General features: G+C 42.4%; 1 protein-coding gene across 4 annotated transcripts in view; it reads left to right on the top strand.

Moving 5' to 3' along the window:
• The first annotated feature begins 475 nt into the window (after positions 1–475).
• LOC140197299 (very-long-chain 3-oxoacyl-CoA reductase-B-like) overlaps positions 476–25,116 on the top strand; it is a 30,222-nt gene continuing 5,581 nt past the window's right edge. For 2 of the 4 annotated variants that reach the window (XM_072257236.1, XM_072257238.1), the window contains exons 1-9: positions 476–696; positions 7,241–7,287; positions 10,231–10,333; positions 14,424–14,534; positions 14,876–14,943; positions 16,385–16,429; positions 17,379–17,413; positions 18,208–18,289; positions 22,388–22,453. In XM_072257236.1, the coding sequence (XP_072113337.1) occupies positions 528–696; positions 7,241–7,287; positions 10,231–10,333; positions 14,424–14,534; positions 14,876–14,943; positions 16,385–16,429; positions 17,379–17,413; positions 18,208–18,289; positions 22,388–22,453 (726 nt within the window). In that variant the 5' untranslated portion in view covers positions 476–527. Of the gene's footprint in view, positions 697–6,373; positions 6,433–7,240; positions 7,288–10,230; positions 10,334–14,423; positions 14,535–14,875; positions 14,944–16,384; positions 16,430–17,378; positions 17,414–18,207; positions 18,290–22,387; positions 22,454–25,116 lie in introns of those variants that run through there. The other 2 variants (XM_072257237.1, XM_072257239.1) reach the window with 2 other exon arrangements.

Below are 25,116 nucleotides of genomic sequence, written 5' to 3' on the forward strand. Positions count from 1 at the left end.
TGACTTTGCCAGCTGTCCATGTGGTTTTGTATGGGAGATCCCATGCTGTACAAAGTCCAGTCAAAAAGGTCAGAGATAGCTTGTTGATGAATATTTGAATTAAGGTAATAGTGGTTTTACCATCAATATCAGCTGAATTTGCTGACAGCACAAAGGTAGCCCGGAAAGTCTGCTGTGCAGAAGATATGGGAAGTTACAACAGGAACTTAAATAAGTGGCAAAGAATTGTTAAGTTGAGTATGATATGAAAAAAAGTATATTTGCCCCTAAGTGAAAAAGAAGCACATTATCCAAATGGAAACAGATTGCAGACTTCTGATAGATTATGGTAAAAAGATCACAAATTATTTATGCTAAAGCAAACAAATGACTACATGACCAACTACCAATCATATAGAAATGTCTAATCAGAACTGGTCAAAGGTTAAGTTCATTGTGCATCTGTACTCTGTTCACTTTGTAAATAAACTACAGAGAGACACCAGAGAAGGCATAGACGTTAAACACTCCAGAGATTATTTTTGAAAATGTTTCTTTTTACAAACATTTTCGGGAATTCAGTCTTGGCGCTGATCGGGGCAATGACATGCCTCTATTATTTGGTGAAGTACACTTGGAAACTACTGTTTGGCATCAGGATTTATATTCTCTCCAAATTTTGGAAGATAGATCTGACATATTTTGGAGAATGGGCTGGTAAGATTGTGCTTTGCTTTTGCTGAAGTTCTGTTGCCGTCTCTTGAGAACGCCATTTCTTTCCCGCGTCACAAAGTTGTAGATATAATCATTTGTAATTGTTTTGCGATGTTTGCCTACATATCTAATTTACAGTTATTTGCCCAACGCAAATGTAACCCAGGTTAATTAATCCCCCCAAAAATGTAATGTTAGAAAGGTCCACTTGTGGAGCGATGAAAACGAAGTTTACCGATTTTTTTTAGAAAAAGTGAAGTCGGGGGAAAAGCTGAGCGTGAACGACGTGTGGCTGGCGCAGGCGCGGGTAAGCGAGATAACCGCAGCAAACTATTAGAAAATAAAGACATAAACTGTTAGAAGTGGAATTAATAGTGAGTATCTCTACCCTTCTTACTTGAAAACATCAGGATGAAATCCCTGGAGGAGAGACGATAGCGATAAAAGATCTGTTGAAGCTGCGGCTATAACAAGCAGCAACTATAAGGAGACAATATTGGCAGAGACGAGTGTCCAAGATCTCTACCGTGTCACCGGGAATTAGTTCTGTTAAATCATACCAAGGGATCCAGTCAGATTTTGTTGTGTAAACGTTGTGAAGCGACTTTCCGTGGATGAACCACTATTTCATCCAACGAACTAAGACATAAGATGGCGAGCCACCCAACATCGAAGAACTAGCCGGGGACGATATGTGTCAGGACGTAGAGTGATTTAATACGGTTGGATGTAAAAGTTCATTTTCATTCGAAGGATCTAAATTTGATTTTCTGTAAGAACTGATTATTTTTGCAAAGACCTTGACAAGTTACTGAACGGGATTTACTTTGTCTAAAAGTTGTAATGTTGGAGAATGGTGAAAGATGATAAACTGTATATACAAACCCCATTTCCAGAAAAGTTGTGATTTTTCCAAAATGCAATAAAAACAAAAATCTGTGATATGTTAATTCACATGAACTGACGAAAGTACAAAGAAAAGATTTTCAATAGTTTTACTGACCAACTTAATTGTATTTTGTAAACATACACAAATTTTGAATTTGATGGCTGCAACACACTCAACAAAAGTTGGGACAGCGGCATGTTTACCATTGTGTTACATCACCTTTCCTTTTAATAACACTTTTTAATCGTTCTGGACCTGAGGATACTAATTGTAGTAGATTTGCAATTGGAAATTTTGACCATTCTTGCTTGATATAAGACTTCAGCTGCTCAACAGTCCGTGGTCTCCGTTGTCTGATTCTCCTCTTCATGATGCGCCATACATTTTCAATAGGAGATAGATCTGGACTGGCAGCAGGCCAGTCAAGCACACGCACTCTGTGTCTACAAAGCCACGCTGTTGTAGCCCGTGCAGAATGTGGTCTGGCATTGTCCTGCTGAAATAAGCATGGACGTCCCGGGAAGAGCCGTCGCCTTGATGGCAACATATGTCTCTCTAAAATCCTAATATACGCCTCAGAGTCAATGGTACCTTCACATACATGCAACTCACCCATGCGGTGGGCACTGATGCACCCCCATACCATTACAGATGCTGGCTTTTGCACCTTTCGCTGATAACAATCTGGATGGTCGTTTTCATCTTTGGCACGGAGAACTCGACGCCCATTTTTTCCGAAAACTAGCTGAAATGTGGACCCATCTGACCACAGCACACGGTTCCACAGTCTTTCGGTCCATCTGAGATGAGCTCGGGCCCAGAGAACTCGCCGGCGTTTCTGCATAGAGTTGATGTATGTCTTCCTCCTTGCGTAATACAGTTTCAAGTTGCATTTCTGGATGCAGCGACGGACTGTTGAGTGACAATGGTTTTCCGAAGTACTTCCGAGCCCAGGTATCTATAATTGTCACAGTAGCATGACGGTTTCTTAGGCAGCGCCGCCCGAGGGCTCGAAGATCACGCGCATTCAACAGTGGTTTCCGACCTTGCCCTTTACGCACTGTAATATCTCTGAATCTTTTCACAATATTACTTACTGTAGATGTTAAAAGACCTAAATTCTCTGCAATCTTGCGTTGAGAAATGTTCCTTTTGAACTGACTAACAATTCTCTCACGAATTTTGGCACAAAGGGGTGAGACACGACCCATCCTTGCTTGCAAAGACTGAGCCTTTGATGGATGCCACTTTTATACCCAGTCATGATACCTCACCTGCTACCAATTAGCCTGCTTAATGTGGAATCTTCCAAACCGGTGTTACTTGAACATTCTGTGCACTTTTCAATCTTATTTTAACTCTGTCCCAACTTTTGTTGAGTGTGTTGCAGCCATCAAATTCTAAATTTGTGTATATTTACAAAATACAATTAAGTTGGTCAGTAAAACTATTGAAAATCTTTTCTTTGTACTTTTGTCAGTTAAATAAAGGTTCACGTGAATTAACATATCACAGATTTTGTTTTTATTGCATTTTGGAAAATATCCCAACTTTTCTGGAAATGGGGTTTGTATATGATTTCTGAATTTGTGATTATGCTGAATGGAACTGAAAACTGAAGTTAATTATAATACTTAAGAATAGGAATTCATCTGGTTTTCTAACTGACTAAGGAAAGTTTAGTCTGTAAACATTTAAAGAGGGAATAACACTAGATCTAATTAGTTAGAGATATTGGAGTAATAAAGGTTATTCTAATGAATCTTACTGATTGTATTTAAAGACGAATGTGGTAGATTTGGAACCTAAACTGAAGGTTAGAATTTTGAATTGTACTTACTCAAGTCAATAATTTGTATAGCTTTTCTTTTTGCAAACAAAACTTACCTCCAGGAGTGTGTGTTTTCTGTTTACTGCCTCCTTCCTATACCCAGAGTTTCTGACCGCCGACTAGCACCTCGTGTAATTTGATTTTCTCATAAAGAGTATGGCGACCAGTTACATGAGATAAGACCAGCGCTACACAGCTGTTACTCACAGTTATCTAAAGCTTTTAAATGCATCACACTGATATGCTTGTACACCATCCTGTCTGATTTCCAGATAGTGGTCAGATGAGTGTTCATGCAAAGTGCAGGTTAGAAGAGATAGATATGGCCCTCCATTGATTGGGGTCGAGCATGGTTGTAGCGAGGTCCCCCTCTCCATGAATCTAATGAACTCAAAGGAATGGCAGAGGCCGATACAGTTTGGCACCAGCAATATGGCAGGGGTTGCCAGTCAGTGTTGAACTCAATGTAGGACTGCTTAGTGACTCCAACTCTGGATCTTTCCTCAGGGTTTACTCCCAAAGCCTTCCCCATGAGTGGGTATAGGCATAAGGCAGCCGAGATTTGAGACAAGAATTTTCCTTCTCCAAGATGAGCTGCCAACCATGGCTGACGAACCCCATCTGGCCGAAGCAACCGGGTTGAAGGTGCCAGTAACTCAGCTTTTCCCCTTCTCCTGTTAGTAGAAACAGTCCTACTGGGCTTAGTAGCTAAGCTACCTGTGAAGGCCAGGAGCCGGACTTGGTTGTCAGAGGCTATTTGAGATGTATGCCATTGGGGGCACTTAATAAGTAGTGGGAGCTTGTCCCCATTAACACCTTCAGCTATAACAATCTTAAGGAACCAGAACTAAATGACCGACACATATTTCCTATATTAAATACACCGTGTGTGATATTTGCTTGTGTAATATTTCTTCTTCAAAAATTGGTTGTGCAAAGAACATTCTGCTTCCAAAACATTGTGGGCATGCTATGTTGGCACCAGAATATGTGGTGACACTTGTGGGTGTGATGGTTTGTTAATGCAAATGACACATTTCATTGTATGTTTCAATAAATAAACCTGATGTTTGAATCTTAAAGTCAACTTTATTGGTAGTATGGCCGGATGGTCAAGACACTAGATAAAGGTTCCAGTCTGCACCGAGGTGTGCATTTAAATACTCCAGTGTGCGTCCCACCAGGGTAATACTATTACAGTGCCAGCAACCCAGGTTCAATTCCGCCACCATCTGTAAGCATTTGTATTTACTTCCCGTGACTGTGTGGGTACTCCAGTTTTCCCTCTCGCTCCAAAATAGGTTAATTGGTCACACGAATGTGATTGGGTGGCACGGGCCTGTTGGGTTGGAAGGGCCCGTCACCATGTTGTATCTCTCAAAATAAAAACAGACCTCCTTACACCAGTGCACTTTGCTTGTGGTTACATTTGTGTTTGATCCGGGGTATATGATATATAATAACAGTGATGAATCTGACTTGTTACATCAAAGCTTTGTTTACTCATTACTAAGTGGTAGCAGTACACTGCAGTAAGTAATAATAAAAAGCTGAATTACAGTAAGTATATGTATTTATTGAGATACAGCATGGAACAGGCCTTTCCAGCCCTTCGAGCCCCAATACCCAACAACCCCTCATTTGTCTCTGGGCTAATCACAGGACAATTAACTTACAGACTGGTAAGTCTGTGGACTGCAGGAGGAAACCAGAGCACCTGGAGGAAGCCCACATGTTCACAGAGAGAACGTACCGCAGAGGAACTGAACCTGAGTCACTGGCACTGTACAGCATTGTGCTACCTGTGGTGATATCACGTGTCACGTATAAGAACGTGATTGGACAGAGTAGGGAGCATGCGCAGAAATGACAATGATCTAGAAACTGTATGTTAAAGACATGCTTGCTGTTTGCTGTTGTAAATGAACGTTCTAGTTTTAATTCTTCCAGAATATGGTTTGTTCTTAGTACCCCACGGTGTGTGTAAAGAACACAGCATGGTGGCAGAAGTCGGTCTGGAAGAATAATTCATTTTGTTAACACGGGAGAAGGGAAGATAATGGAGAAAAAGAGCACTAGTGGTGGTTATCATTGAGGTGGAGATGTTACTTCCCATCCGCATAGACTATGGACTTCTGGTGAGGAAGCCAAGGATCCATTTGCAGAGGGAGGTACAGAGGCTCTGGTCATGGAAGTTTTTGATTAGACCTGCAGGAATGATTGTGTTAAACGCTGAGCTGAAGTCAGTAAACAGCACCCTGACGTGAGTATTAGTAATTATCCAGGTGATCCAAGGGTGTGTGAAGAGCCAACGAGATCACAAGCTCTGTAGATCTATCGTGGCGACACGTAAATTTCAGTGGATCCAGGCAGGAACTGATTCCAGTCATAATCATCCTCTCAAACTTCATCACCGTAGATGTGAGTGTTACTGGATGATAGTCGTTCAGGCAGTTCACTCTGCTTTTCTTGGGCTCTGGTATGATTGTTGCCCTTTTGAAGCAGGTGGGAACTTCCAACTTTAGCAATAAGAGAGTGAAAAAAATCTTTGAACATGTCCACCATTTGGTCAGCACAGGTTTTCAGAGCCTTAGCAGGTACTCCATTGGAGCCTGTCGCCTTGTGAGGGTTCACCCTCTTGAAATTGGCCTGACATTGGCCTCTGAGACAGAGATCACAGGGTCACTGGGTGCTGCAGAAATCCTCATAGCTGCAGCTTTATTCTCCCTTTCAAGGCGGACATAGAAGGAATTGAGCTTATGTGGTAGTGAAGCATCGCTGCTCTTCATGATGTTGGGTTTTGCTTTGTAGGAAGGAATGGCCAGCAAACCCTGCCAGGATTGACGTGCATCTGATTCCATCTCCAACCTCAATCAGAATTGTTCTTTTGCTCTTGAGAAACCCCTCCATAAGTCGTACCTGGCCTTCTTGAAAAGTCCGGCATCATCAGACTGAATGCCACTGATCTAGGTTTCAGCAGACCATGGATCTCTTGGTTCATTTATGGATTTTGATTCGGGTATGTGCAGTATATTCTTGTGGGCATAGTCATCCACACAGGTTCTAATGAAGTCAGTGACAACTGTGGCATATTCATTCATGGCAAGATGAATCTCTGAATACTGCCTCAAAGCAGTCCTGTAACGGTTCCTCCACCTCCTTTGTCCATACCTTCTTGGTCCTCTCTACCAGTGCTGCAGTCTTCAGTCTCTGCCTACACTCAGGAAGTGGAGGTAAAGTAAGTATCCTTGATGGTAGATTGTCTGTAGTCCAGTGTGTTGGCTCCTCTGGTCCTACAGGTGATATGTTGGTGATAGTTATTTATGGATTTTTTCAAGCTGGCTTGGTTGAAATCTTTCAAAATGATGGGGAAGGCATCCACCGATTACTCACCCGTCCCTCTCAGCTCTTCATACTGCCCACATTCTCTCCGGACACTCAGTTCTGATGCACGGTCTCGAGAATGTTGACTATCCTTTTGCTTCTACAGAAGCTGCTTGACCTGCTAAGTTCATCCAGCGGCTGGTTTTGATTTTCATTAGTTTTTTATTGCTTTTCTAATCATTCATCTTTGTTGCTCGTCTTTGCTGGTTTTGTAATAAAGTCTGTGACTTAGAACTCAGTTATTTAGAAGTGCATCAAGCAGTGTAAATTCCCTCACTCAGTCTCTCCACGGTTCTGATTTGCTTTTCAAGTAACCGCTACAAGCCTAATGATTATCTCCAATGTTCTATTTTTATGTCTTGTTTTTATCAGAGTGCTTTGAGAAAGCATTTTTAAAAATGTGCTGTTTTCAGTAAAATACATCCTAAATCCTTTTTTTCTAGTTGTAACAGGTGCCACCAACGGGATTGGAAAAGCCTATGCTCACGAGGTAATGTCAATCTCTGATTCTGTCTGTCTTCATAAAATGATTCTGTAAAGGAGGTAGCTTCAACTTTCTTGGGACCATGTTAGATCTCCGGCAGAAGAAGGAAACGAGTCCCAATAGCACTGCTCTTATAATTGAACCACTACAGAAATGCATTTTTATCTATATTTACATGTGTGCTTTTGTTCACTGCAGACTTGTGCTTTCCAGTAGTCTCCCTCTTCCTTCTGATTAAACTTTATCAAACTCCAAAGGCCATGGTTACCTCAGCAGGTAACTGTAGAGAACAGCCCAGTGTGTGATGGAAGCATCCTATCCATTTCAACTACTGCTCCTGTACTTTCAGACTTGTACCAGCTCACTCAGGCAACACCACTATTTTAAGATTCTCATCCTTATTTTCAGTCCTTCCAAGACCTCATCTATTCTATTTCTGTAACCTACACTGTTGTTTGTCTCCCTGAATTCCACCACCACTCCAGTTTTCCCAAGCCTTCAGTCTGGAACCCAATTGTAAACATATCTATCTTTGTTCCTTTCAGCTTGTCCTTAAAACTTATTTGTTTTACCTAGCTTTTGGTGACCCATCTTAAATTATTTTTCCTATATTTTCATTACCAATTTTCATTCCTCCTTCGTTGTCATACCATGGTCACAATATACATCATCTACAAAGTCCACTGCGACAATTCATCAGTTCATTCATTATGTGCCGTGTCATTTGATGGTCTGTGGCCATGATTGTTCTTGGCAAATTTTTCTACAGAAGTGCTTTCTCATTGCCTTTTTCTAATGATCGCAGCCATTATCAATACTCCAGAGACTGTCTGCCTGGCATCAGTGGTTGCATAACCAGGACTTGTGATATGCACCAGCTGCTCATATGACCTTCCACCACCTGCTCCCTTGGCTTCACATGACCCTGATGGGAGGGGGTTAAGGAGGTACTACACTTTGACCTGCAGGCTAGTGGAGGAAGGAGCACCTTACACCTCTTTTGATAGAGACGTATCTCCACACCATATTCACCAGTAACACCCTCTAAATCTGAGTCTTATCAGTTAGGACACGGGATTAATACCTGCTGTTTCCCCTTCAAATCACATATCACTTTGACTTAGAAATCTGTTGTACCTTTAAATACTAGTCTCGTGGCTGGAAGAGGAAAGCCAAGTTCAGTTCCCTTTCTTTCCCACAAGTAGACAATGATGGTGGCCCAAGTAATGTCCTGAGATCAGTTAAGCAACAGAAGAGGGAGATGGTTACTGCTGGTCCACCTCAGGGGAATATGATCAGAAACTGAAGTATCTTTCTTGCTAATCAAGATTTGTTAACAACACAGCTGCAAGCATCTTGAAAGAAAAATCGAGGGCTATGTGGGAGGGAAGGGCTAGGATAAGAGGTGACTTAACAGAGGTGTACAAGATAATAAGTGGTATATATTGAGTAGACAGCCAGAGACTTTTCCCCAGGGCAGAAATGGCTAATACAAGGGGGCAGAGTTTTAAGTGATTTTTGAGGAAAGCATATGGGAGATGTCAGCTTAAGTTCTCTACACAGATAGTGATGGAACACCCTGCCAGGGTGGTGGCAGAGACAGATACATAGAGGCATTTAAGAAACTCGTAGGTAGGTACATGGATGGCAGAAAATCAGAGGGTTATATAGATGGAAGGGTTAGATTGATCTTTGAGTAGTTTAAGGGGTCAGCACAACATTGTGAGCTGAAGGGCCTGTACTATGCTGTACTGTGAGTTGTGATGTTCTATGTTCCAGAACCATTCTCACTTTGCTGTGTTTTTTCCCAGAGACATTGTCCCATCTTTAATGGGGAAAGTTGCTGTAGTCTCTGCTTCCTCTGCTCTGCTCTTTGCTTTTTGATTAAATGTCTGCTGTACCACGTACTGTTTACCGTGGCCTCTCTTTGATTCATCGGCAGATGCAGTGATGTTAATACTTCAATGTATTTTGTTGTCTGTTTACTTTACTCCAGTATCTTTGAGTTCTTTTCTCTGCTTAGAGTTTGAAGGGATGTGCATAGCATTAGCAATCATTTATGGTCCACCCCTAGGATTAGTGGGTCTGGAATCATGTATGTGTCGCAGGGTTTTGTCCCCTTTATGGGCATTAGATGGATTTTCATGATGTTGAGGTTAGTTAGTTTCATGGTTTTCCGTTAAGGATGCTGAGGCTTTGGAGTATCATGAGCAGTTTTGGGCCCTTTGTCTAAGAAAGGATGTGCTAGCATTGGAGAGGGTCCAGAGGAGATTCACAAGAATGATCCTGGGAATGTAAGAGTTAAAACATGAGCATTTGCTGGAGTTTAGAAGAATGAAGAGGATTCTTTTTTTAAAGTGGACTGAATATTGAAAGGCCCGGTGGACGTAGAGCAGATGTTTCCAATAGCGGGAGAGTCTATGACCAGAGGACACGAACTCAAAATAGAAAGATGTCCCATTAGAACAGTGATAAGGAGGAATTTATTTAGCCAGATGGTGGTGAATCTGTGGAATTCAGTGCCACTGATGACTCATTGGGTATATTTAAAGCAGAGGTTGATTGGCTCTTGATTAGTAAGGATGTCAAAGGTTATGTGGAGAAGGAAGGAGAATGAGGTTGAGTGGGATAATAAATCAGCCATGATGGTGGAGCAGACTCAAAGGGCCAAATGGCTTAATTCTGCTCTTATGTCTTGTGGTGTTATAGTGTTGGTGAAATCTTGTGTTTATATAGTTAGACAGTTCAATTCCTGCTTGCCACCATTGTTGTAATTCTAATTCATGTCTCTTGGTCAATCAGCTAGATTCCTGGATTCTAATACAACAATGTAAACACATTGCTCCTTGTACCTTTTGGCATATTTTCAGACCAGTGATTAATGGCTTGGGCATTTGGTCTTTACCACAACATTGGATTAGTATGGTTCTTTCTTTTCCTGATTCCCAGCTGGCAAGAAGAGGCCTTAATATTGTGCTGATCAGCCGGTCACTGGAGAAGCTGAAAACCACAGCAGATGAGATAGGTAGGAAACAAAATGATTTCCAAAGAGGTAGGTCATTCAACCCTTCATGCCTGCGATAGATATTTGCTATTAAAATTTGGCATGACATCTAAAACGTTGAAAAGCCTCTACAGATGTGAGTGGAGAGTATATTGACCGGCTGCATCACAGCCTCTGTGGAAACATCCATGCCGTTGAAGGGAGAATCCCATTAAAAATGTAGCGGATATGGCCCAGTCCTCCCCTCCGCCCCCAACCAGTGAGCATAATATGGTCCTTAGAAATTATTCCTCCTGTTTCACAAGAGACAGTCGTACAATCAACAGTTATGTGTTGATGAGCACAGGACACTTTACTGATACAGGGAAAACAAAAATTTTCTGTTCTTTTCTGGACCTTGTGCACTGTTCAAAATTGTACCTGGGTTTTCTGTGATTGGTGCCAGAATGTGTTTTTATGAATGACAGGTTTGGACAGAGTGTTTGGGAGGGGTGGAAGAAGTTGGGATAATGCTTGCCCGCCGTGTCCGATGATAACAGGAAATCTGCGCGGGAGAGTTTTTAAAGTAGAAAAGCTGTTGCACTGGGTTCCACTCTCCGGACCTCAGAAGGCTGGGTCCAGTGGTTCGAACAAGTGTCACAAGCTGGGGTCTACCGTGGCTGCAGTGGATGACCATGAAGTTTTCTGTGCCTTGTCATGCTCTATGCTCTCCATGGTATGTTGAAGAACTGCCTTCCTGGCTGCTGGAACTCAATGTGGATCTCATCTGCTCAGTCTGCTGGAGATGAGTTCATATGCTACGACAGGCATGTCCCTACCTCACTGAGGTATGAGGCCTGTGGGCTGCCCTCACCTGGTTTAGCTTTCCTGTTGAAGTGGTGTTTTAGGGTGTGACCGCTGTCGTACGCAGACAGTTTCTTGGAGCCGCAGGTTAGAGCTGAGAGTCCAGTGAGGACCAAATGCGAGTGAGCTGTCCCAGAATGGGCACGACAGGCTCCTTATACCCCTCCCTGGATGCCCCATATACCCGAAATAGAAACATAGAAACATAGAAAATAGGTGCAGGAGTAGGCCATTCGGCCCTTCGAGCCTGTACCGCCATTCATTATGATCATGGCTGATCATCCAACTCAGAACCCCGCCCCAGCCTTCCCTCCATACCCCTTGATCCCCGTAGCCACAAGGGCCATATCTAACTCCCTCTTAAATATACCCAATGAACTGGCCTCAACTGTTTCCTGTGGCAGAGAATTCCACAGATTCACCACTCTCTGTGTGAAGAAGTTTTTCCTAATCTCGGTCCTAAAAGGCTTCCCCTCTATCCTCAAACTGTGGCCCCTCATTCTGGACTTCCCCAACATCGGAAATAATCTTCCTGCATCTAGCCTGTCCAATCCCTTTAGGATCTTATACGTTTCAATCAGATCCCCCCTCAATCTTCTAAATTCCAATGAGTACAAGCCCAGTTCATCCAGTCTTTCTTCATATGGAAGTCCTGCCATCCCAGGAATCAATCTGGTGAACCTTCTTTGTACTCCCTCTATGGCAAGGATGTCTTTCCTCAGATTAGGGGACCAAAACTGCACACAATACTCGAGGTGTGGTCTCACCAAGGCCTTGTACAACTGCAGTAGTACCTCCCTGCTCCTGTACTCGAATCCTCTCGCTATAAATGCCAGCATACCATTCGCCTTTTTCACCGCCTGCTGTACCTGCATGCCCACTTTCAATGACTGGTGTATAATGACAATTTTTTAAAAAGTGGAGTTACATTAGCCACCCTCCAATCCTCAGGAACTAGTCCAGAATCTAATGGGTTTTGAAAAATTATCACTAATGCATCCACTATTTCTTGGGCTACTTCCTTAAGCACTCTAGGAGGCAGACCATCTGGCCCTGGGGATTTATCTGCCTTCAATCCCTTCAATTTACCTAACACCACTTCCCTACTAACATGTATTTCGCTCAGTTCCTCCATCTCACTGGACCCTCTGTCCCCTACTATTTCTGGAAGATTATTTATGTACTCCTTAGTGAAGACAGAACCAAAGTAATTATTCAATTGGTCTGCCATGTCCTTGCTCCCCATAATCAATTACCCGTTTCTGTCTGCAGGGGACCTACATTTGTCTTTACCAGTCTTTTCCTTTTTACATATCTATAAAAGCTTTTACTGTCCGTTTTTATGTTCCCTGCCAGTTTTCTCTCATAATCTTTTTTCCCCTTCCTAATTAAGCCCTTTGTCCTCCTCTGCTGAACTCTGAATTTCTCCCAGTCCTCAGGTGAGCCACTTTCTCTGGCTAATTTGTATGCTTCTTCCTTGGAATTGATACTATCCCTAATTTCTCTTGTCAGCCACGGGTGCACTACCTTCCTTGATTTATTCTTTTGCCAAACTGGGATGAACAATTGTTGTAGTTCATCCATGCAACCTTTAAATGCTTGCCATTGCATATCCAATAGGCCTCATAAATTGGGCTGAATGACATAGACGCATAAACCTTTGTTGGGAGATTGTGACTAATTATGAGCGCAGTGCTTTAGGACATTTACTGAGGATGAGAGGATTTTTACAAACATATGAATGGGGGTGGGAGTGAGGAGGCAACTAGGTCACTTAAGCCTACTGCAACATTAATATCATGATTGAACTGATTATATCCTCAACTCAAAGCAAATGTACGTATATGTTAACATACACTACCTTGAGATTCATTTCCTTGCAGGCTTTCAGAGAAAAAATAAAGAAATACAATTGTATTTACAGAAAATATACATGAACAAAGACTGATAAACCACTACTGTACAGAAGAAATCAAATTCCTCGAATAAAAATATACCGAGAATATGAGTTTGTTCAAACAACGTATTCCCCTCTCCAGTAATAATATTTTAAAACCTTTTTATCTAGCATGCATCTATCTCTACCTTAAAAATATTAAAGCATCCTGTTTCCACCACCCTTGATTGAATTACAAAGGCTCATGATCCTCTTTGAGAGAGAAAAAATTCCTCTTTCATCTTGTGACCACCCCCACCTTTTTTTGGAAATGACACTGGTTCCAGGTTCTCCTACAGGAGGAATCCTCTGCTCTTCGACTCTGCCAGGATCCCCCAGAATATTATAAAGTCCCTCCTCACCCTTCTAATCTCCAGTGGATAATCCTGCTTTAGAAGACAATGTATCCACTCCAGGTATTTAGTTTAGTAAATAATAATTTCCAGGAATGTTCTTTGAAAGTCCTGGACAGAGGGATGCGGAGAGAGAATGTTTCCAGTTGTGGAAAAGTCTCAGGTCTGAAGGCACAACTTCAGAATAAAAGGATGTCTCTTTAGAACAGCGATGAAGAGGAATTTCTTTAGCCCAGGGGTTCCCAACCTGCCATGGACCCCTACCTTAACTAATGGACCCCAGGTTAGGAACCCTTGCTTTAGCCAGAGGGTGGTACATCTATGGAATTCAACGTCACAGATGGCTGTGGAAGCTAAGCCATTTGGTACAGTATATCTAAACTGGGGGTCAATAGGCTCTTGATTAGTAAAACTACGGTAGGAGACAGAAGAATGGGGTTGAGAGGGGTAATAAATCAGGTATGATTGAATGATCAAATTCAGTTCCTATGTCTTATGATTCTAAAGTGGACTTTGCTACAAGGTGAGATAGGCCAGGGAAGTTCACCATGGAATAGGGGAAAATCAGGGCAGATTTAATGAATTGTAAAGGGTTCTGAACAGACAATGTCAGTCAATATTAATATAACGAGTGGCTATTACAAAGGAACTAGGTAAGTAGAGGAGCAGAATATATTTTACATAGTGAGTTATAATCTATCCCAGGGTTTTTTATGCCACTGAGCAATGCCATTAAGCAAGGTGTCTGTGGACCCAAGTTTAGGAACTCATGGGGTAGATTCTACCCCAAGAGAGGCAATAAACTAGAAATGAGTTGGATAAGTGATTGAAGAGATATCTTTCCAGGGGAAGCTGAGAAGAGTGAGACTAAATGGGTGGAACTACACTTTCAAAGATGCTGTGCAGACACAATGGCCTTCTACGTTGAATGATTGTACAAGAAGATGGAAGTGCATGGGGCGGAACTCTGTGGATTGATGCTTGCTTTTTTTGTGGTTAATTACAGAACAAAAACACGGCAAAAAGACCAAGATTATTCAGGCTGACTTCACTGCTGGAACTGACATCTACGGGCCTATTCAGGATGTACTGAACGACATGAACATTGGAATCCTTGGTAATTCTCTGGACTTTAAGCCTGCTTTTTCATTTCTACAGATGGCAGATAAAATGCATCCTCACAGCTATAAAACGAGGAACACCTCTTTTCCTGAGTTGTCAGTATTGTGTGATAAAGTAAGATAAAGAAATGTGAAAAAAAATCATCAGAAATATTTTAAAAAATTAAAATATTGGATTATCTGTTTATTGTTTGTGTACTATTTATGTATCTGATTTATTTATTTAAATTCATCATGATATTTGTTTAATATTTTGCACTGTACTACTTCTAGAAAGCAATAAGCGTTACATTTGTCAGTGAAAAAGAAGCTCTAATTCTAATCTTCCTTGTTTCAGTGAACAACGTTGGGAAAATATATGATATACATGCATGTTGTTTTCTGGATGTGCCAGATATCAAAAAGGTATAGCACATTCAACATTGTTTAATGTCATTCCCAGCACACAATTATAAGGGAGAACAAAATAATTGTTACTGCAGATCTAATACAGGGCAATAAAAAACCACAATAAGATAAAGAACACAATAAATATAGGTACATAAGATAGCTTATACTGTACGCATAGAGAATGGGTGGCAAGATAGCATAGCGGTAGCGCAATGCTTTACATTACTAGTGACCCAGGTTGAATTCCCACTGCTGCCTGCAAGCAGTTTGTATGTTTTCTCGTGGTCGTGCGGGTTTACTCCCACGGTCCAAAGATGTAGTGGTTGGGAGGTTAATTGGCATATGAATGTGAGGAAAATGGAGGGACATGGACATTGTGTAGTTCGGAGGGATTAGTGTTTTTATAATTTGGTTTTTAGCTGGTCTGGCACAACATTGTGGGCCAAATGGTGGTTCGCGTGCTGTACTGTTCCATGAACTATGTGTTCCATTGCAAACTCTGCCATGATTAGGCGAGGGTTAAATCGAGGGTTGTTGAGTGGCTCAGTTTGAAGGTCTGGAAGGGCCTATTTTGCACTGTTATCTCAATAAAGAAATAAATTCCACATGTCTGTGGAATATGGGAAGAAACTGGAGCTCCTGGAGGAAACTACACAGTCAAATGGAAAGCTTGTATTAAAGGCATGGCTTACAGAAGAGAAAAGTGGGTCACATTGTTGAAGGATAGTAAGGCCTATTAAACAGCTGTTCCTGCCATGCATGAGACTTTCAAGTTCAATCCCCTGCAACACACACTAAATGCTGGAGGAACTCAGAAGGTCAGGTAGCATCTATGGAGGACAATAAACAGTCGACATTTCAGGTTGAGACCCTTCATCAGGACTGGAAAGGAAGGGGCAGAAGCCAGAGTAAGAAGATTGGTGGGGGGGTGGGGGGAGGACCTCATTGTGGCAGTAGTGGAGGACCATGAACAGACATCAGAATGGGAACGGGGTGGAATTGAAATGCCATTCTCAAATGGGTGGCCACTGGTAAATCCCCTGTCTGCGTTCACTTGGCTGGGCTAGTCTTTGGATATTGACCAGGTTTCCCACCCCAGATCAGTGTCTTATGAAGTACTGATGGACGTAATACATGTGAAGATCATGAACTGAACTGCCAATGCTCACACCGTAGTCTCAAGAGAAATCTGAAGAACAAATACTCTGGGAGGAGTTCCCTGATTTAACAACAACCCAATAGGAGTCGGAGACTTTAAGGTGGAGTGGAGAGAGGAAAAATTCAAAAATGAAACTTGATTAAAACTCTATTGAGGCACATGCTTGAAAGAAAAATGGAGATCCATGTGGGTGGGAAGGGTTAGATTGATCTTGGTGTCGGCACAACATCATGGACTGAAGGGCCTGTACTGTGCTGTAATGTTCTATTTTCTAAATTAAATTTTTTAATATTTCAGGCAGTTACTGATATCATCTACTGCAATGCCCTTTCTGTGCCAATGGTGAGTATCCCCATACTGAAGAACACAGTATTGATTAAAGAGGGTATTACCAAGTTCTTAGACCATAAGTCATAGGAGCAGGTATAGTCCACCTGGTCAATCGGATCTGCTGTGTCATTCCATCATGGCTGATTTATTATTCCTCTCAACTTTGATGTATGTTGCTTGAATTTCCAGCATCTGCAGAATTCCTGTTGTTTGCTGTGTTACTAGATGAGATTGGAAAGCCTTTCAACTGTTTCAGAGTGGAAAGTTTATCAAATGAATCTGTGAAGCAGGTTATATGAGTTATGTTTGTGTGTGGCATGAATGACAACGAAGTAGATGATTAAACATTTTACTGTGTCATGTTAGCATTTTTATACACTGGGCAATCTACAGTGTGGGAGCTATGAAACAGGCAATGAGACATTTCAACACTCTGCGCAGCCTGAGTAATTGTACACTCTGGGCAGCCTGAGTAATTGTACACTCTGGGCAGCCTGAGTAATTGTACACTCTGGGCAACCTGACTAATCGTACACTCTGGGCAGCCTGAGTAATTGTACACTCTGGGCAACCTGAGTAATTGCACACACTGGGCAGCCTGAGTAATTGTACACTCTGGGCAGCCTGAGTAATTGTACACTCTGGGCAGCCTGTGTAATTGTACACAGTGGCCAGCCTGAGTAATTGCACACAGTGGGCAGCCTGAGTAATTGTACACTCTGGGAAACCTGCAGTTTGGGAGCTATGAACCAGACCTGTTGAGAAGTAAAAACGTTTGCACTCAAAAGCCTGTGTCAAAAGAGAGAACTCTCCAAACTTAGGAGGCCCAATGGATTAACCGCATGTTCACACAGCCACATGCGCTCCCATCACATTTTTCAATCGACCCCATACGGTTCAGAAATATTTTCCCTTCAGTAAATGTATTGTGCCTAACACGTCCCTCTTTCCTCTTTGATAGATGACTGCTGTTGTCCTGCCGCAAATGGTTGAAAGGTACAGTAGCAGCTTGTAATTTGGGAGGTTAGTGTTAATTATAATCAAGTGTAACTTTGGAGAGAGTAGGAGAGGCAGAGGTTGAGCGGACAGCTGAAATGGTAAAAGAGATTTTATTTGACATCTGATTATTAAAAGCTAGCATAGTGCTTAGCGACACACATCAAAGTTGCTGGTGAACGCAGCAGGCCAGGCAGCATCTCTAGGAAGAGGTACAGTCGACGTTTCGGGCCGAGACCCTAGAGATGCTGCCTGGCCTGCTGCATTCACCAGCAACTTTGATGTGTGTTGCTTGAATTTCCAGCATCTGCAGAATTCCTCGTGTTTACATCGTGCTTAGCAAAATTGCTTTACAGCGCCGGATGTATGATCAGGGTTCGGGTCCTGCCACTGTCTGGAAGGAGTTTGTATACTCTCCACACAATTATGTGGGTTTCCTCCAAGTGCTCTGGTTTCCTACCACATTCCAAACATGTAGGGATTAGGATGAATAAGTCGTGGGCATGTTACATTGGCGCTGGAAGTGCAGCGATGCTTGCGGTTGGCTACAGCACATCCTCGATTTGATGAAAGATGAATCATTTTACTTATGGTTTGTGCAGTTACAGCAGAACAGCACAGAGCAAAAATATCACCATTACATGTTAAACTCACACCTCTGCCCTATCTCATATTTTACCTTGAGTTGTTTTTCCCAAATCTTTCCGTTCTTGATGATCTCTGCCTTGGAAGTAAAATGATTTCAGTCGTTCTCCCTGTTCTAATGTTTGGTGTTTTGTTTTGAAACTTGCCAGGAAGAAAGGGGTCATTATCAACATTTCTTCAGAAGCTGGAGCTTTTCCATTTCCAATGCTTACCATGTATTCAGCGACTAAGGTAAGCATTTATCAGGCTAGCTGACTGGATAAGTAGTGCTCTCACCTCTGAAGCTTTGACACAACATTACAGTACAGGAAACACACATCAAAGTTGCTGGTGAACGCAGCATCTCTAGGAAGAGGTACAGTCGATGTTTCGGGCCGAGACCCTTCTCAAGGACTAACTGAAGGAAGAGCTGGTAAGATATTTGAAAGTGGGAGGGGGAGGGGGAGATCCAAAATGATAGGAGAAGACAGGAGGGGGAGGGATGGAGCCAAGAGCTGGACAGGTGATTTGCAAAAGGGATATGAGAGGATCATGGGACAGGAGGCCCAGGGAGAAGGAAAAGGGGGAGAGGAAGAAAACCCAGAGGATGGGGAAGGGGTATAGTCAGACGGATAGAGGGAGAAAAAGGAGAGTGAGAGAAAGAACGTGTGTATATAAATAACGGATGGGGTACGAGGGGGAGGTGAGGCATTAGCGGAAGTTAGAGAAGTCAATGTTCAAGCCATCAGGTTGAAGGCTACCCAGACGGAATATAAGGTGTTGTTCCTCCAACCTGAGTGCGCCTTCATCTTTACAGTAGAGGAGGCCGTGGATAGACATATCAGAATGGGAATGGGATGTGGAATTAAAATGTGTGGCCACTGCGAGATCCTGCTTTCTCTGGCGGACAGAGTGCAGATGCTCAGCAAAACGATCTCCCAATCTGCGTCGGGTCTCGCCAATATATAGGAGGCCACATCAGGAGCACCGGTCGCAGTATATCACCCCAGCCGACTCACAGGTGAAGTGTCGCCTCACCTGGAAGGACTGTCTGGGGCCCTGAATGGTGGTAAGGGAGGAAGTGTAATGGCATGTGTAGCACTTGTTCCGCTTACAAGGGTAAGTGCCAGGAGGGAGATCAGTGGGGAGGGAGGGAATGGACAAGGGAGTTGTGTAGGGAGTGATCCCTGCGGAAAGCAGGGGGGGGGGAGGGAAAGATGTGCTTAGTGGTGGGATCCCGTTGGAGGTGGCAGAAGTTTCGGAGAATAATATGTTGGACTCGGAGGCTGGTGGGGTGGTAGGTGAGGACCAGGGGAACCCTATTCCTAGTGTGGTGGCGGGAGGATGGAGTGAGAGCAGATGTGCGTGAAATGGGGGAGATGCGTTTGAGAGCAGTGTTGATGGTGAAGGAAGGGAAGCCCCTTTCTTTAAAAAAGGAGGGCATCTCCCTTGTCCTGGAATGAAAAGCCTCATCCTGAGAGCAGATGCGGCGGAGACGGAGGAATTGCGAGAAGGGGATGGCATGTTTGCAAGTGGTAATCCAATTTGCCAAGACCTTATTATGCCCTCTTCTATCTCTCCAGAATTTACACGTCAACTCCTTCCTGGTTCCCCCGTTACTATGAAGAGCCCTGTCTGATCCTTGTTTCCTAAGCCCTATTTCACTGATCCTTAATATACCTTTTGAGGATTGATTCCTGCTCCTTCAGCTCACCTTCCCAGTCCTGGGATAGCTTTCAAATAGTCCCTCTTGCATGTTCCAGCAGTCTTGTAGTTTTCTCTCCTGCATCCAGTTCCCTTCTGAAAACCATGATTGTATGTTCCCCACTCTTTCAGGCGGAGCACTCCAGATCATAACTATTGGTTCTTCTTTGGCCGATGGCTTCATAAGCTGGTAAATTGATTTATCATTTCCACATACACTGAGGTGCAGGGAAAGGCTTCATTTTGCATGCCATCTATATAGATTGGGTGGCATGGTAGCACAGAAGTCAGCACAATCCTTTACAGTACAGGTGACCTGGGTTCAGTTTCTGCCGCTGCCTGTAAGGAGTTTGTACATTTTCCCATGAGTGCGTGGGTTTCCTCTGGGTGCTCTGGTTTCCTCCTACAGTCCAAAGACATACTGGTTGGTAGGTTAATTGGTCATTGTAAATTGTCCCGTGATTAGGCTGGTGTTAAATTTGGTGTTTGCTGGGCGGTGCGGCTCAAAAGGCCAGAAGGGCCTATTGTATGCTGTATCGCAATATATAAATAGATCATTTCATGGCAACAGTGCATTGAGGCAGTACAGGGGAAAACTATAATAGAATAATGTGTTACAGTTACAGAGGAAATGCAGTGCAGACAGACAATAAGCCTTAACAAGGGAGACTGTGAGATTAAGAGTCCATCTTATTGTACAAGGAGACCATTCAGTCATTTAATAACAGGCAGGTAGATACTGTTCTTGAGCCTGGTGGTATGAGCTGTGGACTTTCATTTCTTCTGTGGAATGGGAAGAACAGTTATGACCACCCCACCATTCCAGCTGAAAAATGCCTTCATTAAGATAAACCACTAATTATACGAACACATGAATAAGGAACAGGACATTCAGCTACACAAGTCTGAAAGATTTAGGAAGATTAGCTTTATCTGTTACGTTCATCAAAATATACAGTGAAATGAGTAGTTGGCATCAACAACCAACACAGTCTGAGGTTGTGCTGGGGGAAATGCAGAGGTATTACCATGCTTCCTTCCAGTGCCAACATAGCACGCCCACAACTTACTGACACTAACCTGTATGCCTTTACGATAACTGGAGCACCCGGGGAAAACCGACACAGTCACAGGCTGAACGTATAAGTTCCTCACAGACATAGGCAGGGATTGAACCCGTCCCTGGCAGTGTAAAGCTTTATGCCATCAATCATCTGTTGCATCATTCAACAAGATCGTGGCCAAGCTACCTGTAACTGCAACTCCACTTTCCATCCTAGGTATGGTAAACTGTCGCTATCCTCTCACACACGCTTTCCCATTGTATTTGTTTACACCATACTTTGAGGAATAGATTTCCAAATCTTGATCTCTGGAGAGCACTTTCTTTTGCCTCATTGCTTTCTCAAAGGGACAACATCTTATTTTGGACAGTTTTTCAATACTCCTATATTAAATCTCATGCTGTTCTCTGTACAAAGCACAGAAACCCCGACTCCTTCAGGTTCCTGCAGTCCATCGTCACTGATATCATTCTGATGGATTTCTCTGTTGCCTGCTCAATACTGAGATTTACAAAGTAGTCCTAAGGTCTGCAGATGAAGCTGTACCATATTACACAATTGTGGCCCAGTCTATCACAGGCAAAACCCTCTCCACCAGTGAGCACATCTACATAAAACACTGTCACAGGAAAGCAGCATCCACGATCAAGGTTCCCCATCACCCAAGTCATGCTTACTTCTCTTTCTGCCGTCAGAAAGGACCTAAAGGAGCCTCAGGACTCACACCACCAGGTTCAGGAACAGTTATTTCTCCTCAACTATCAGGCTCTTGAACCAAAGGGAATAACTTCACTCAACTTCACTTGCCCCATCACTGAAATATTCCCACAACCAATGGATTCTTCTTCTCACGTTCTTGATATTTATTGCTTATTTATTTATTAATACTATTTCTTTCTCTTTGTATTTGCACATTTGTTGTCTTTTGCACACTGGTGCGGGATTCCTTGATTCTGTTATGGTTATTATCCAATTATCAATTTATTGAGTATCATCATAATCATAATGTGTCATGCCGCATGACATGGGCAATCATGGGTCCACAAGAAAATGAATCTCAGGGTTGTGTCGGGTGACATATATGTACTTTAGTAATAAATTTACTTTGAACATCCCAAGCCCACTGCTCTCATCCTTAGCTGGTTGTACAACTACAAATTTTTTTAAACTTATCTGTTCATATTATTGTGTTAATATTATTTTATGTGCTGCATTTGATATGTGTACTGCTTATTGCACATATGTCCCAGTGGGATATTGCTTCATTTATCTGTGCACATGTGAATAGTTGAATAATGATAAACTCCAACTCTTTACACATGTACTGCAACAAACCCTGCCCAGGCTCAAAAACCCGACATTCTCTTCTGCACCCCACTTCACATATTCTGACCTCTCAGCACACTCATCTTTCATCCCTGCCCTCACCAGCTGTAACCTGTCTGACTATCATGTACCTGCAATGACTCATTCCTTTTATTTGATGACCCCAAACTGGGGATTGGGTATCAAACAGTGAATGAGTTTGAACTTTTTGAATGTTGCTCGGTGGTCTTCAATTAAGGATCTTCACCTTTCACAGGTCTTCATTGACTTCTTCTCTCGAGCACTGAATGTGGAATACAAATCACAGGGAATTATCACACAGGTATGGAAAAACAAATGAATAGCATTTTTCCTTCTTACTGAAGTACATATATTATTTTTATTTAAACTCAGCAACCACTTTGTTAGGTACACCTGTTTGTTAATACAGATATCTAATCAGCCAATCATGTGGCAGCAACTTGGTGCATAAAAGCATGCTGACATGGTCAAGAGGTTTACTTGTTGTTCGGAACAAACACCAGAATGGGGAAGACATGTGATCTAAGTAACAATCTTTAATGATTGCTGGTGCCAGATAGGGTAGTTTGAGTATCTCAGAAATTCCTGATCTCCTGGGATTTTCGTTCATGTGTCCCTAGAGTCTAGATAAAATCATCTAATGGGTGGGAGATCTGTGGGCAGAAACAGCCTGTTAATGAAAGAGGTCAGAGATAAATGGCCAGACTGGTTCATGTGACAGGAAGAGTAATTCTGGTGTGCAGAAGAACATCTCCGAATGCACAACATGTTGAACCTTGAAGTGGATGGGCTTCAGCAGCAGAAGAACACAAACATGAGCCTCTTTATTAGGTATAGGATTTACATTCCAGAACCTTGGAAGAAACTCAGCAATACATTCATGATGAGGTGTTAGGGAAGGATGAACATATAAACATTACCCCCCGCCCCCCCACTTCATCAGCCAGTGGAGCTGCAAAACTGGGGCAGGAATGTTTACTGTCAGGATTCCCAGAGGTTAAGAAGGAATGTTGCTAAACTTCCTATCAGTGGCCTAGACAAAGGAGGATCATTCCTGGGACTGGAATTGTTCACACTATACCTTCCAACTATTATTAATGTTTTCATAAATCACTCTTACCAAGTCATTCTGCTGTTTCCTACTTCTGAACTCAACCCAAATTAACTCTAATTTGATCTCACAATATGTCAAGCAAATTAATTTTTCACATTTCCCATGATATTTGCCCTATTTATAGTCCTCGTTTTGGATATCTCTACCAAATCTGCCCTCTTACTCCTACTCTCCTACTCAACCCCACCCTATAACTCAGGTCCATAAATCCCGTCAACATCTTTGTAATGTTGAAGTGTTGGGTTAGTTTGTGGCTTTCAAGCCCCATGCTGGACTCTCACTGGTGCCATCTTACCTGTGAAACTTTAGAGCAGGGGTTCCAACCTGGGGTCCATGGAGATCTCTGTTAATGATAGGGGTTCAAGGCATAAAAAAGGTTCAGAACCCCTGCTTGAGAGCAATTTTCTTTTTTTTTAATTTTATTTTTATTTGGATAAGGAATTCGCAAATATCATGTACTTTTTTCACACATATAACCTTTTCCATTTTTTTATATGTATAAAACTACAATTATTTATACATTCTTAAGTACACATTGAGATGATATAAAAGGAAAATAAACATTTAAATAGATAATTATGTACTGTGGTAAATCTAACCTATTAGGCTAAGTAATGGAATTAGTTGTTAAGAAAAATGGTAATGATAGTTTCCATATAACCCTTCTGGACCATTTCCACTGGTCCAAAATGTTGTATATAAGCCTATGTATCAACCATTGTAGGTGTTTATATCCTAATTTGTTCATGCTTGCTCCTGCCCGCAGACATAATTATCCAATCCCTATGTACTTATTTACTTAATTTATTCATTTTTTTATCCCTTTCCCAAATCTTTCCCTTTACTGTTTCTGGGCAGGGTCTGGTAGACCAGCTCAGTATTTCCAGTTCTTCTGTTTTTATTTCAGATTTCTTATACCTGTTCCTCTTTGATTTTTGGAAAGACCATGAAATCATAAGACATAAGAGCTGAATTGGGCCATTTATCCCATTGATTCTGTTCCGCTATTTCATCATGCTGATTTGTTATCCCTCCCAAACCCATTTTCCTGCCTTCTCCCTATTACTTTTGACTTCCTTACAATATTAAGAACCTATCAACCTCCACTTTAAATATACCCAATGACTTGGCCCTCACAGCCGTATGTGGCCATGGATCCACGAATTTATCACCCTCTGGCTAAAGAAAACCCTCATCACCTCTGCTCTAAAGGGATGTTCTTCAATTCTGAGCCATGCCCTCTGGTTATGGATTCTCCCGCTGTTAGAAATATACCCTCCATGTCCACTCATTTCATTGGCTCTTCACTCAACCTGGAACACCTGGATGATAAAGATGCATACATCAGGATGCTCGTCATTGATTAGAGCTCAGCATTCAATACTATCATCCCCTCAGAACTAATCAAAAAGCTTCAAGAGCTTGGTCTCAATAACTCTCTGTGCAACTGAATACTTGATTTCCGCACTTGCAAACCCCAGTTAGTTTGGATTGGCAAAAGCATCTACTCCATCATTTCCATGAGCACAGGTGCACCACATGTCTGTGTGCTTAGGCTCTGCTCTGTTTGCTTTCTATTTATGACTGAGTGGCGAGGCACAGCTCCAATGCCATATTTAACTTTGCTGATGACACCACTGTCACTGGCTGAATCAAAGGTGATGATGAATCACCTGGCTGAAAATCTGACTGGGTAGTATCACGATAATAACCCATCACTCAATGTCAGCCAGACCAAGGAGTTGATTATTGACTTCAGAAAGAGGAAACTGAAGGGCCATGAACCATTCCTCACTGGGGGATTAGAGGTGGAGAGGGTCAGCAACTTCAAATTCCTCAGTGTTATCACT

This window comes from Mobula birostris, chromosome 5 (genome assembly GCF_030028105.1).
Source record: "Mobula birostris isolate sMobBir1 chromosome 5, sMobBir1.hap1, whole genome shotgun sequence".
In the NCBI taxonomy this organism is placed as follows: Eukaryota; Metazoa; Chordata; class Chondrichthyes; order Myliobatiformes; family Myliobatidae; genus Mobula; species Mobula birostris.